The sequence below is a fragment of the Colobus angolensis genome, unplaced genomic scaffold (genome assembly GCF_000951035.1).
Source record: "Colobus angolensis palliatus isolate OR3802 unplaced genomic scaffold, Cang.pa_1.0 Scaffold198, whole genome shotgun sequence".
Taxonomy (NCBI): domain Eukaryota; kingdom Metazoa; phylum Chordata; class Mammalia; order Primates; family Cercopithecidae; genus Colobus; species Colobus angolensis.
The window spans coordinates 5096690-5111945 of record NW_012115132.1 but is presented as its reverse complement, the minus strand read 5'-3'; the positions used below and the strand labels follow the sequence as shown (position 1 = coordinate 5111945).

The 15256-nt window shown below is 37.8% G+C and overlaps 1 protein-coding gene across 1 annotated transcript in view; it reads right to left on the bottom strand.

The window, feature by feature from the left end:
* The window catches only part of RAD21 (RAD21 homolog (S. pombe)), a 29794-nt gene extending 15739 nt beyond the window's left edge, over nt 1-14055 (bottom strand). The window contains exons 1-4 of the mRNA XM_011941089.1: nt 13796-14055; nt 5305-5480; nt 1833-1962; nt 559-658 (exon numbers count right to left, since the gene is read on the bottom strand). Coding sequence (XP_011796479.1) covers nt 559-658; nt 1833-1962; nt 5305-5448 — 374 coding nt within the window. The 5' untranslated portion in view covers nt 5449-5480; nt 13796-14055. The remainder of the gene's footprint in view (nt 1-558; nt 659-1832; nt 1963-5304; nt 5481-13795) is intronic.
* Nucleotides 14056-15256: the final 1201 nt, after the last annotated feature.

The following is a 15256-nucleotide window of genomic DNA, read 5'->3' as shown; positions in this document are numbered from 1 at the left end:
TTGAGAAAAGGGAAACATACTACAGTACTCTGCTATAACGGCCATTTCTGTGTAACTCTCTCCTCTCAAATGTGTGTCGTGACAATGACCCTTTGTTGCTCTTCATAAAAAGTTATCTCGCATGTTCATTCAAAACAAAACAAAACAAAAAAACCAGAACAGAATTATGACTCTGAGTATAGCCTGGCCAAGCAGATAACAAGTAGCCGACTTTAACATATAATTCTGAAAAATATCATGAAGCAACAGTTTACAATCCCTGCTATCATTATGTAACAAGCATACATGACTGTTTCAGTTTACATAAGCTTTGGCCTAAGCGCCTCAAAACTCTCACATCTTAGCTGTGTTAAAGCTGATATCCACATGATTTTCTTACAGAAGAACAACTTTCTAGGTTTTATGTTCCATATTTATATACTATCCTAAATAAACATATATATGCATTTTAGCTACCTGTTAATGTAAAACATTCCAAGGAAAACTATACATTTGGAAGCTAATACTACTGCTTTTTGTAGACCAAGTCAACAATTTTTTTTAAAAGAAGACACATACTCTAAGTCAGGCAGTGGCTGATCAAAGTCATGAAATTCTTCAGGTAAAGTAATGGCATTATAAGCTGCTTCCCGATTTTCCTCAGGCAGGTCAACAACACCTAGAAAAGAAATGCTAAGCTTGAATATCCAGCTCCGCAAAAATTATCTAGGGATTAGAGACAGATAAGTAGGTATAATTTCCTAAGTTTATATTCTAATAGAAAGGTTGATAACATATGCAAAATACCTTGAAGCACAAGTATTTCTCTTTTACCATGCTCTTAAATCGTATTCCTTGCTTTAGGAAAAAGTCAAAGCACTAATTATGCATTAAGCTCATAAATGTTTAAACAGACATATCAACAAATAACCAGTAATAGTTTCCTAATTAAACATGATATTTATGAGGGCGGAAAAAGAATGACTGCAAAAGAGTACCTTAAATGTTAAAAGGAGCTGGTTATTATAGAGAAAGAATTACACAATTTTAATTTTCTTTATATTTTTCCTATATTTTTCAAGTTGTCTATAATAAATATGCCTTACTTTGAAAGACAAAAAGCATGTTATTTAGATAAAATGTGCTTATTGGTCACATATTAGGTATTGTAGTCTTTTCCTAAATATTTTACTTTTAAATAAAATCTTACATCTCAAACATCTTACTGTTCAAATATTGACATAAACTGAAGTACTAGAATGTATCCTCAGTAGAAACTGTTTAAGGTGTTTCTACTATACACATTATTTTCATTAGAATAAAAATTTCATCAATGCTTTTTAAAAATTATAGAAAGATATGTGAATTTAAATATTAATTATCTACTTAGATGGTGGCGTGGTTGGCAGACTCCAGTTTTATAACCGATCAATACCTAAAACAAAACAACAAAAAACTACAAAGAATATTTACTTAGAAAAAAAGTTTAAAATCCTAAAATTGTCTTTTCTGAGCTATATTTTAAAAAATCATTACATAACAATTAGTTTTCAACATTTCAACCTCTTGATGACTCAGTCATGTAAGCTGCTGAAAAAAGTATTAAAAAGGCAGCTCCAAAGGAAGAACAAAAAAGGGGGTGAGCTCCATTACCTCACAGGGAGAAGAGATGCAAGTAGGTTTCCTCCCTTGAAGCACTGCCTCCCCAAGCCTTGCACTATCTTTGAAGGGTTCCTTGTATTGCAATTATAATAAAGCAAGTAGATTTAGAATATGCATTTAGCTAAGTAACACAAAAAAACAAGAGAAACTCCAAAGTAAAAAAAAATAAAAAAAAACAAGTTCAACAATACCTGGCCGAAAAGCCATCTTTATCTTAATGAATGCTTCATTACAGTCTGCAAGAAGGTATTTGGCTTTCCTGTGATAGATTCGAACTACTCCCAGTAAGAGATGTCCTGATGTCCGTAATGCCATTTTCACCTATGAATAAAACATTAATCATATTTCAAAACCTGCATTTCATGCTATTTATAGTCTTTATTTTTTTTATCTTTTTCCTTTAAAGTTGCCTTATAATCACGTACATTTCTCACTGTCCTTATCTATAAATTCCCTGAAAACTGAATATCCTGAAAAGACACAGTGAGTGGTAATTCATGAATTAACACAAATATGAAGGAAGCTAGGAAGCAAGCACTAAACCATTCCATGAATTGTTGTCATTAGCACATTAAGGAGCACGTAACACTTTTGGTTGCCAGACCAGAGCCATTGTTTCTTGCTGGCTAAGTCAATTCTGATTTTGTTTGAGAAGCAAATGTCCCCTACATTGACAGATGTCTCATTCCTCTCTACTAATACCTGTTCATGAGTGGGCATGAAACAGTCAATTGAGTAATAGGTGAAGTATGCCAGAGAGTTTCCGAGAAAGATTTTCCCCCAAAAAGAATGTCTCCCTCCCTTCCCTCTTTCCTGCTTTGTGAATAGGTAGGGCTTGCTTGGTGCTTCATGCAGTCACCCTGTAAACCACAATGCTAAAGTATGAGGACAAGAAGCCAACACTCTAAGGATGGAGAATCCTTGGATGACATAATCAAGCTGCTGAACCAATCTCAGATCTCCCTGTTTCCAAAATTTTAGTTAATTAAGTCTGTTATTTCCCTTATTGTTTAAGTTACTTTTTACTAAGTTTCCATTAATTGGAAAGCATACTGATTTAAAAACAAAGTTTGGAAAGCATACTAATTGATAAAGAACAATAGCAGCCATAGCCTTTCACCAGAAAATATACTCCCAACCTTTTTTCAAGGCAGATCTTGATCAACATTAATATGGGATACAGTAGGTGGAAAAGCAGTAGCTGATAAAATAATGAGACAAGACTCCATCTAAACACAAGTATTCAAAATTACTCTAGCCGTAAGGAAAATTTACTGAAAGAACAAGGCAATATGAACTCAAACATCCCCAGATACTTACCCAAACCATGCCATAAAAAGCAACAAGTTCTAAGGTAAGAAAAAAAGCTTTTAAACATTTGCTTAATGTTTCAGTTATGCTTAGTTTATTGTTATTTGTAAAAGAAAATATTGTATTTTAAATTTCATGTGTATTCTCTATAGCACTCTAGGACCCTGCTTATGACACTCAGGTTCTGTATTTATGAGCATTTTATGTGACTTACAGCATAAAGGATGATGTCTATGGCCATACATTTTTAGACATCTGAAATTATACCAAATTTGTAATCAGATTCAGAATGTATCAGATGATGAATCCCTAATTTAAAAAAAAATTCAAATCAAAATGTTGCTCCTAATGGAAAAACAGAATCTGTTATGTGGTGCTATAAAATTTAAAATTAATATTGACTGAACCTTCACCTAAGAACGGAGGAGGGAAAAAAACCTCTGCTAACTATTATCTTATCTAGCACTAGCAACTTTCAAAAAGTGGTGTTTGGGCAAAAGCTTTCTTTCTGGATTAGTTTGGTTCAGAGTTTAGCCTAGCAGTAGGTAAAATGAGGTATGACATATGTTTTTCAGCCAGTGTGTGTTAAAGTGTAAACATAAATATAATAAAGATTTCAGGCTACATATTCTGGGAAGGCTCTGCAAAGGGGGCCAGTGGCTCTTCCAATGGGGGAGTGGAAGAGAGAAGAGAAAAAGAGTATGCAAGCTTGCAGCTGCAAATGTGCACATGTGACACTCATGCTAAACAACTAAACCAACATTTTCATAACACGAACTGCACACCAAAGCAAACATTAGAAATTTCAGGCCAGTTCACTCTGTGGAAATATCTTTACATCTTGTTACCAAATAGATAAAAGCTCAATCAGAAATGGTTTAAAAAATTCAAAGTAAGAGAAATCACTTTCTCTCATAAACACATTACAATCTTTTACATTATTCTTGAACTGTCTGCTTTCCTTTGTGGCTGTTCGTGTGTATGTTCATTATCAGATTGTCTCATACTCTTTTGTAGTGTCCCCCACCCTAAAGGGGCACAAAGTACTCAGTACATATCATGAAAAAATCTGTTATCCTTTTAAGCTGAACACTCGATACTTGCTTACGGATGTTAAAGATTAGCCACACGTATACTTTCCAGAAAAGAGTACGATTTCTACCTTTTCCATTAACTTATCCCAGTAAGCATACCTATTTTAAAAAAATGGAAAATACCAATGTTCTCATACAATTTGACCAGCACTGCAAACTGGTACAATCTCACCAGAACAAACTGTTAGTATGTATCAGAAATCTCAAAAACATGTACATCACTTGGCCTATCAATTATAATGCTAAAAATAAATCTTAAGAAACACTTAAGGGTGTGAACAAACATTTAACAAGAAATGTTTACTAAATGGCTAGTCTTTAAAAAGAAAACAAAACAACCTGTAATCCTACCACCTAGGAAATCTGTAATAATCTTTTGATATGCCTTCTAGGCTTTCCTGTGTACATGTACACAAGTTTTCTCTGTGTATATACATAAAAACTAACATAACAATTGTTAGAAGGCTGCATCTAGGAAATAGAGCAAAACCTAGGAAAAGGCACAGATTTCTCATAAACACTCCCTTCCTCACACACAGATAATCTTACCCACAATTGACACCCCTCATCAGTGTTGCATTTATTAAAATTGATAAACTTATAACACATCATTACCAAAAGTCCGTAGTTCACAACAGGGTTCACGCTTAGTGTTATACATTCTACGAGTTTGGACAAATGTAAATGACATTTGTTAACTATTATAATATCAAGTAAAACAGTTTTACTGCTCTAAAAATAATTGTCTGTGCTCTGCCTACTCAACCCTCCATTCTCTCCCCAACCTCCCATCTTTTTACTGTCTCATTTGTATAGTTTTGGCTTTTCCAGAATGTCCTACAGCTGCAATCACATAATATACAGCCTTTTTAGATTGGCTTATTTTACTAAGTAATATGCATTTACAGCACTTCTACCTCTTTTTTTTTTTTTTTGATACAGGGTCTCAAATAAAAGCTCCTCTAAGGAACAGATCAGTAAACAATATTTGGGCACTGCCCCGACTGATGCTTATTTGCCATTAAAAATAGGCAAATCAAAATATCAGTGCATATAGAGATTTTTTTAAAGAAAAAGAGAATCATACCGTAATCATATCAAATTTATCTAGAGGTGATAAGGACTTCACATAATAAAAACTTCAAAAGATTTTCCTTGCCCTCCAATGCACCTACCTAAAAAACTGTTTTAGAAGTTCTATTTTCACATATCAATAAAAAATCAACAAAGTGAATAAAAATGTCAACATCAAACATACCTTTGGTGAGATGATACTCTCCACGCTGCTCTCTAAATTACACTCAAACACATGGGCTTTGGTTAGCTTCTTATCCCAATGGGCCGCTAGCCAAATTTTGGCCAGCGGCCCTCTTTTACTGAGAACAAAATGTGCGTAGAACATTGTTCTGGTTGGCTATGAAAATAGAAGAAAACCTAAGGGGAAAAACAGTTAATGTAAATATCATCTGACAATTGAAATACTTATTAAGACATAAGAAATCTAAAATTTTTCTTCACTAATATAAAAACCATAAAAGGCTTGAGTAAATGTTTAATATGTATTTTAAAAACAACAGATTTAAAACAAATCTACTGTTTTAATTTTGAGAGAAGAAAAAAAAATAGACCCCAAAATACTAAGAGCTGAAAGTAAAAGGGCCAAGAGTCAAATTGCTTTCATGCCTTGTTTCATTTCTATCATGACTGACAGTAGAAATAGTCTGTTTACTGGCCAGAAGTTAGAGAATATATTTTTCATAGCAAGAAAAGAAAATCTATGAAGAAAGATACTCAGATACAGGTATCAATCTGTGGAAATTTCTATTTTTAGAATCCCATTAAAAATCATGATTCTGGGATAAATTATCTCTAAAATTGCTACTACACAAAAAGTACTGTACTAAGCATTTCACATTCCACCAAGCAAAGCTAAGCAGGTGGGCTGGCCCCATTTTACAGGTGGGTAGTTTAGAAAAATCGAGGTTCAAAAAAGGTAAAGAATTATATATATAGTTTTCTTAACTCAAGAACTTACGAAGCATTTGTCTACTTATAATTTAAATCTGAAATCAGGGACAATGGTACAGCAGAAGATTTATCTTATGACTGAAAGTCTTGGAATCACAAATATGTTACTGACATTTTACTTTCCTTTAGCACTCTAATGTATTAAGAAAGGCAGCCTGAAAAGCCCAGTTCAGAAGAGTATATCAGCTGCATGAATTTCCAGATTTAAAACAAATCTATTGTTTTAATTTTTTTTCTAAAATGTCCACAACTAGAAAACGAGATATGCCTTGCTTTACAGAAACAAAAATCAAGTCCATGTACAATACATAAAAAGTACTTTAAAATTTTAATTTGAAATAGTCACAGGTAGTTATACAGATAGTAGGCCCCGTGTACTTTACCTAGTTTCTCCTAATGGTGACATCTTAAATAACCACAATATAGTATCAAAACCAGGGCACTGACATTGGTTCAATATGTCTACAGACTTTTATAACAGTTTATCACGTGCAGATTTGTATAATCACCACTGCAAAAAGATACATAGTTATTCCATCACTATAAAACTCTTCACATTCATCCCTCTCTTCCTGCCATTCCTAAGTCTTGACAAGCACCGTTTCTAATTTCTAATTCTATGTTTCTTTTTGTCACTATTTTTCTTTTAAGATATGGGGTCACATTTTGTCTGCCAGGATGGAGTGCAGTGATGTGATCATAGCTCACTGCAGCCTTGAACTCCTAGGCTCAAGCAATCCTCCTGCCTTAGCCTCTCAAGTAGTTGGAACTACAGGTATAAGTCACCACACTGGACTTAATTTTGTTGTTTTGAGAAAGTTATATAAATGAATCATATACTTTTGAAATGGCTTTTTGGATCTAGCACAATGCTTCTGTGATCCAAGCTATTATATTTATCAATAGTATATTCCCTTTAACTGTTGGACAGCATTTCATGAGATGCATATACCACCATATGCTTGGACATTCACCTACTGAAGGACATTTAGTTGTTTCCCAGTTTTTGGCTATTACAAATAAAGCTGCTATAAATATTCATGTACATATTTTTGGTGAACGTTAAGTTTTCATTTCTCTAGGACAACTGTCCCGAAGTGTGACTGCTGACAAGTATTGTGTTTGTTTAGTTTTTAAAGAAATTTTAATACAGTTATCAAAATAAGTGAGTTTTTTTACATTTATAGACAAGATCATCAAATTTATATGGAAAAGAAAATAAACTAAAAAAACTAAAACTATTTTTTTAAAAAGTGAGAAAAATTAGTCTATTTGATTTCAAGACTTACTGCATAGCTATAATACTCAAGATTGGTATTGGCAGAGGAAACACATAGTCAATGGAACAGAACTGAGAACCCAGAAATAGCCCGCACAACTAAGTTCAAGTGACTTTTTTTTTTTTTTTTTTACGAAGATGCAAAAGCTATCTAATGGAGAAATGATAGATTTTTCAACAAACAGTGCTGGAGTGATTAAATACGATCTGAAGGCCAGAAAACATGCACTCATGTACGCACGCACGCACACACACGCACGTACCCCCAACACAACAAAAACGGCAAGACAAAAACCCTCCACCTAAATCTCACACATTATATAAAAATTCAAAACAGACAAAACTTTTAAAAAATGGCAGGGGGAACCTTCAGTATCTAAAGCTTGGTAAAAATTTTGACACAACACCAAAAACACAACCCATGAAAGAAAAGTTCTTGCTCAATAAACTCGCCTTTATCACATTACACTTCTGCTCTACGAGAGAAATGCAAAGACAAACTATAGACTAGGGAAAATATTTGCAAACCACACATCTGACTAGAACTCAGATACAGAATATGTAAAGAATTCTCAAAACTTCAGGGGTAAAAAGAAAAAAAAATCCAATTAGAAAGTAAGCAAAGTGGCCAGGCATGCTGGCTCATGCCTGTAATCCCAGCACTTTGGCAGGCCAAGACAGGTAGATCACTTGAGGCCAGGAGTTCAAGACCAGTCAGGGCAATCTAATCTGGCAAAACCCCGTCTCTACTAAAAAACACAGAAATTAGCCACGTGTGGTGGCATGCACCCATAATCCCAGCTACTCCGGTGGCTGAAGCAGGAGAATTGCTTGAACTCAGGCTGCTGAGGTTGCAGTGAGCTGAGAAAGCGACACTGCATTCCAGCCTGGGTGACACAGCAAGACTGTCTAAAAACAAAAAAAAAGTGAGCCAAAGAAGAGAAATTTCACAGAAAAAGTTTACTGATGACAAATAAGAACATGAGACGTTCACTTATCCTAGGCATTTGAGAAATACCAATTAAGGCCAAAAATGTTATCACCACACACTTAATATAAGAGCTAAATTAAAAAATAGCGGCAACATCAAATGCTGGCAAAGACTGAGAAGCTGGATCTCTTACACCACCGGTGGGACTAAAATCTCTTTTGAATTAGACGGAGTCTCGCTCTGTCGCCCAGGCTGGAGTGCAGTGGCCGGATCTCAGCTCACTGCAAGCTCCGCCTCCCGGGTTTACGCCATTCTCCTGCCTCAGCCTCCCGAGTAGCTGGGACTACAGGCGCCCGCCACCTCGCCCAGCTAGTTTTTTTTTTTTTTTGTATTTTTTAGTAGAGACGGGGTTTCACCGTGTTAGCCAGGATGGTGAATTAGCTTTTTTCTAAAAGACACCGAGTAACTGTTTTTCACGTTTTCAGAGTCTGTAAATCTTAAAATGAGAATTTTGCTTACTGTACTTCAATTAAAAATGTGCCAATTCTTTCCAATGATGTAGAGAAAATATATTTTAGTTAAGCATATCACAGGCAACAGATTTCTTACATGTCAAAAATATTTGGGAGGGTGAGGGGCTGTGGTGCAACACTAATGCAGTCAGGTTTGCTTCATCTCCATTTCCATCACTTAACAGTAAAGAGCCTTGAAATTCTCATTCTCTTAATCTAATGTTCCCAAAGGATTATCAATTCATACCAAAAAAAATTTTCTCTCAAAAGAGAAACAAACAGGCTTTGTCAACTGTCTAATGTTATAAACTCTTCCTCCTAAATTTGGAGTTAAGGAAGGAAGAAACTGGCTAGGTGTGGTGGCTCCCACCTGTCATCCTAGCACTTTGGGAGGCCAAGGTAAGAGGATTGCTTGTGGGCAGGAGTGCCAGACCACCCTGGTCAATATAGCAAGACTCTGTTTTTATTGAAAAAAAAAAAAAAGAAAAGAATGAAGAAATACTATGTTCTATACTAAGAACTCAGACAAAATATTCTTAATGTGCGAGCATTAACTAATAACACCTAAAAGGTGCTTTATTTGCCATTTAGTATTTTACAGATTAAAACACGCTTCCCATACTGGAAGAGAGCCTCCTATGTTTCAAATCAGTGCTTACTTCAAGTCTTAAAATGTTCTAACAAAACTTAAGCTGCTCCTACTGTGTTATAAAATCTAGAGAACTTCATAGAAATCCAACAGGGCAGCGTTTTCTGAGAAATATAATCGCTGTTGTACAGGACAAGCCCCAAGTTCCACTACAGAAGCAAGCAACTGTATCCTAAACAAAAAAACTCCCTAATACTAAGCTTCTGGAATACTATCTGTCGCACGACAATTACTAAATATGTGCTTAATGAATAAGTATATAAGATCCACCAAGTGATCTCATAATTGACATATGTAAAAAATTTTAGACGGTTTACAAATTAAAACTACTGGCATTTTTCAACAGGTGTCAGTAGCTCATGGCCAGCACTTCAGCTGCTGGTCAGAGCACCGTGCCTAAAATATCCCAGCTATGCAGAGGCAGAGATTCCTAAATAGATGTCTGTTTGGCATAGGATGGGGCTAAGGAAGGCAGAGCGATGCTAAAATTAATGTGGGAAACCATTAGCAAGAGGAAATCACTCTAATAGCTAAAGGAAGCCAAAGGAGCAGTGGTGGATCGACTCCTGGTGTGTATCTGAATAAGGAGAAAGTGTTGCCTTTTAAGCCAATTTTTTTTTCCTTGATAATACCAAACTTTATCCAATCTTTTAAAAAGTCGATTAATCTCTTCAGGTTTTGAAGATTCTATATTCTGCTAAATCCTTTATGAAAACCCTGTGCAGAAAATCTGCATTTGATACCAGAGCACAACTTAGCATTTCATGATTTGAGAATCATTTTTTTCTAAAGCGGCAAGCATTTTTTTTCAATTGATCCTAAAAAATTAAAGTCTGATGTGAAACAGCAGAAAGACTGCTATTTTAGAACATATTCAAGAATGCAAAAAATGGCAATTTAAGACTGTTTCAAAGAATCAGTCAAACTGAGGCTCATGCTTCTAGGATAGTATGTCATTACCAAAATTTCACTCATTAGAAAGCATGGCAGGACGGTGGTTGTGTAAATTGGTACTGTCCTCTCTGAAGGACAGTATGACAACATTTTATAAAAATTTCACTTACACTTTCTAGCCAAAAATTGCACTTTCAGTAACCAATACAAAAGATATACTTGGAGATGTATATTACTAAAGACAAAACCAAAAATCCAAACACCAAAAAACCCCCAAAAAACTTACTAAAGCACTACGTGTTTTATGTATCCAACCTCTTCATGACTGTCCTACAGAAGTAAATACTGGCCCATTTTACAAATGGAGAAAACAGATGAAGATAAGTAAATGTCACTAGTATTTAATGGAAGTGGAACTTGAACGTCCAAATCCACACTTCTAAGTACAACACTATGCTGCCTTGCCAGAGCAGAATAGAACATTCGAAATAACCTACTTGGCCATCAATAAATGACATGAAAAATTAATATACCCAAACAACGGAACACAGTCCGTCCTCCTTATCCATGGCTTCTGCATCCATGGACTAAACCAACCCAGGATCAAAAATTGTTGGCGGGGGGGAGGAGACAAAAAATAATGCAAATAAAAAACTATAACAACTATATTAACTTTTTTTTTTTTTTTTTTTTTGAGACGGAGTCTCGCTCTGTCGCCCGGGCTAGAGTGCAGTGGCGCGATCTCGGCTCACTGCAAGCTCCACCTCCCGGGTTTACGCCATTCTCCTGCCTCAGTCTCCCGAGTAGCTGGGACTACAGGCGCCCGCCACCTCGCCCGGCTAGTTTTTTGTATTTTTTAGTAGAGACGGGGTTTCGTCCTGTTAGCCAGAATGGTCTCGATCTCCTGACCTCGTGATCCGCCCGTCTCGGCCTCCCAAAGCGCTGGGATTACAGGCTCGAGCCACCGCGCCCGGCCTATATTAACTATTAACATAGCATTTACATTGTAATATTATAAGTAGACATGATTTGAAGTATATGGGATAGGAGTAGGTTATACGCAAATACTACACTATTTCATATAAGGGACTTGGGCATTCGTGGTTTTGGTCCTGGAACCAATTCCCCTTTAATATCAAGGGACGATTGTACAGTACAGCTTTAAACAAGAATACAACACTTGGGCTAACATGGAAAATCTCCAGGTTAAGTGCAGAAAAGTTGGAGTTTTAAAAAAGAATGCTCTTTCTCTATATATTTACGAGTTCTTGAATAAGCTTAAAATATCTGTGATGTACACACGAAACTGGTGATACTGGTTACCTCTGGAAAGTAGGTATGCTGGGCAAGCGAGGCCTACCTTTTTGTACTGTTTGATACATATATATATACACACACACACATATATATGTGCACACACATATATTTTAATTCGGGACATACATGTACACCACCTATTCAAAGTAAAAACTATTTCAGAAGTAAAGACATAATCCTGCTATTGTCATTAACTAGCAGGTTAAGCTGCCTAACCTTTATGCAGTTCAGTTTCCCTACTATAAAAACCTGAAAGGATGAAATCTGGTGATTTACCTAATCTTTGAAAACATCAATACCTAACTCAGATCAGAATGGAGCTACCTCTGCAGGGGAGTGGTGGGAAGGATCTCAGAAGGTATTTCTAACCCTGCACACTAGAACTCCATTTTGGTTCTAACATCCTTTGACTAAAGGTTTTACAAATCAGACAGCCGTAGGTTCAAATTCAGCTCCCTCTTTGCTTAGTTGTTCTGTAACGGTGAATAAGTTATTTCTCAACTAAAAAGTGGGATAATACTCACCAAAAAAGATCATGAAAATTAAATACATGGGCACACCTAACATAGTGCCACCGCTGATGCAAAGAGTAACTCTGAAGACAATCTTGCAGCAAAACATTAAGCAGCTAGTATAATCATGCCTAACAACTCTGGTATGACATTTAAACTAAAAGCACAACTTTTATTCCTCAAGAATTAGAAAATTTCCATTCTGTACCAAACGTAAAAGACAGAGTTTCTCAGAATTTGTATGTTTCACAAAATAATAATTCACCAGAAATTCTCTTTTGTAATCCCGACTTGTGTATAAAAAGCACTATATCTATTAGTTATGCACTGCTGTCACCTGAACTACACAAACTGTTAACTTATTTGAAGATTAGATACGGCGTATGTCCTCATCAACGCCCTTCCAAAAATAATTGGTTGCCTCCGACATTAACAAAGGTATTTAATGACTTCACGATTTCAGAAACCTTCTCCTGCCTGTCTCCAAAATCCTACAGACTCGCACAGCCCGCTGGCATTTACACCCAATTTAAGAAAATAGAAATTTTTGCCTGAAAACCAATTACTCTTCTAACCAGTATGACAGCAAAGATTAACTTTCCCTTGGAAAAAGAAGCCGATAAACAAGCCTTTCCCAGAAACCCTTCACACAAACGCTTTTTTTTTTTCACGCTGAAGACACTGACAAATCAGAGTGACCAAGTAAATCCCCCAACGTTTCCCTCTTACAAATTTGAAGAAGGCCGCTAAGTCTGGCAGCACAACCCGACAGTGTCACCCCACACTATCAGAGCGGATCATTCGCAAAAAGCCTTTTTCAGCGACGAAAAGGGCATCAAGCATTTATCAGAAACACACACTTCCCCAGAGAGTCTCTACAACACCCGATATCCTTAATCACTTTAAAGAATGATTGGAAAAGTTGAAGGGAAAACCAATTATCCAAATATCCTTGGAATAAGAAGCAACTTCCCTCCGTCGCTTTCTCCACGGGTCGGGGCAATATTTAGCATTCCCAACATAAAAATTATCTTTTTAAAAAAGGAGGGCAGCAGCAGTCACTGGCTGAGGGGCACCCACCGACCTCACCCCCCCCGCCCGCCCCACCAGGTCCGCACGTTCTTGAGCCCCGCACCCGAGTTTGGCTGAAGGTTGCTGCTCCCGGGGCTGGCACCGCGGGCGCCGGGCCCGCCACCGCCTCCTCCCAGACAGCCATTTTTACCCGCGGAGTAGGCGGCCCGGTCCCCAGAGCGGGCTCGTTCAAACCTCCTCCCCTCCCTCCGCAGCCCAGGGTTTCCCCGGCTTCCTGGGGGACGTGAGATGGACCCGCAGAGTAACAGCCTTTGTAGATCTCATAATGGATCAGAACCATTTGTTACCGAACAAGCGATGATGCGGGCCCAAGCTGCATGGGTCCGGGCCGAGGGCGGGCCCGGGGAGAAGGGGGCTGGGCGGGTGGCGCCGCCGCTTGGGCGCCGGGAGGGTGGCAGCTAGCGGGGGCGCGGCGAGGGCCGCCTTCTCCCTCGCCTTCCCGCCCCCAGGAGTCCGGCTCCCCGACGGCAGCGCGGCGGGGAAAGGGTGGGGGGAGGGAGCTGGAGGAAAAGAAGGGGTCGGCCGAGTCTCTTACCTTGCTCTCCGCTGGGAGTTGGGCGGGCTGGGTGGCCCAGGGAGGGGAAAAGGGTCGGGGGAGGGGGCGGGGAAAGGGGGGAGCCCTAGCGAGGTGTAGCTTCGGAGCAGCTCCCGCCGCCGCCACAGCCGGCGCCTCCTTTCCGATTCACTCAAACAAACAAGATGGCTGCCGTTACGCCGCGGCTCTTCCTGCCGCCCAAATCCTCGGTTCAAATCGGCAGGATGTTTACGGTCAAAATGGTACCTGTGCGCCTGCGCAACCAGCCTAAGCCCCAGAAGGAGCGGCGCAGGCGCAATGACTATTTCCTTTTCTTTGGACCCCGCCCTCTGTTTGTAGAGTCCGCAACTGAGCAAGCGCAAAGGTGATTCTCTTGCGACAGGGTCTTTGAGAGTTGCGGTGTTAGCCAATAGTGCGGTATAGCGTACGCGGAGTGCTTTCCAGTGCGGCGAATATTTGCGTTTAGCTTTATTCTTGTGCTTGTTTTAAAGAGAAAAGCTGTCGTGGTGCAATTTTGTGTGCCCCCACCAAAAAATTCATTTTATGGCTCTATAGGGATGAGGTAACGTAAAAACCTCAAACTAACTCCGTAAAATATAGAGGTTCATTTATTCCGTCGACCTGTATTATATAAAGAGGGTCTTCTGTTTGCTATGCTTTGGGCTCTGGATATAGTGATTAATATAACAGAGATAATACCTGCTCTTTGGAAATTTTCAGTGTAGCTTGGGAGGAATCTTAAAATTTCTTATCTTAAAAGACTTACTTGTAAGAAATTTACTTTTGTTTTTATTGTAGAGCTCTTTTCAGTGATGAAAGAAATTGAAGAGGACACACAAAAAATGGAAATATATTCAATGTTCATGGATTGGAAAAATCAATATTGTTACAATTTCCATACTACCCAGAGCAATCTACAGATTCAATGTAATCCCTATCAAAATATCAACGACATTCTTTGCAGAAAGAGGAAAAAAATCCTAAAATTTATATGGAACCAGAATAAGACCCAGAATAGCCAAAGCAATCCTAAGCAAAAGAATAAAGCTGAAGGCATCACATTACCTGACTTCAAATTATACTACAAAGTTATAGTAAACAAAACAGCATGGTGCTGGCATAAAAACAGATACATAGACTAATGGAACAGAATAGAGGACCTATAAATAAATCGATACATATACAGTCGACTAAGTTCTGACAAAGCTGCCAAGACCATACATTGGGAAAAGGACGGTCTCTTCCAAAAATGGTTCTGGAAAAACTAGATAATTATGTGCAGAAGAATGAAACTAGATCACTATCTTTTGCCGTATGAAAAAAAAACAAAATGGCTTAAAGACTGGAATCTAAGATTTGAAACTACTAGAAGAAAACGTTAGGGAAATGCTTCAGAACCAAATATTTCTCAGTTAGACCTTAAAAGCATAGGCAAGCAAAGCAAAAATTGGCAAATGGTAT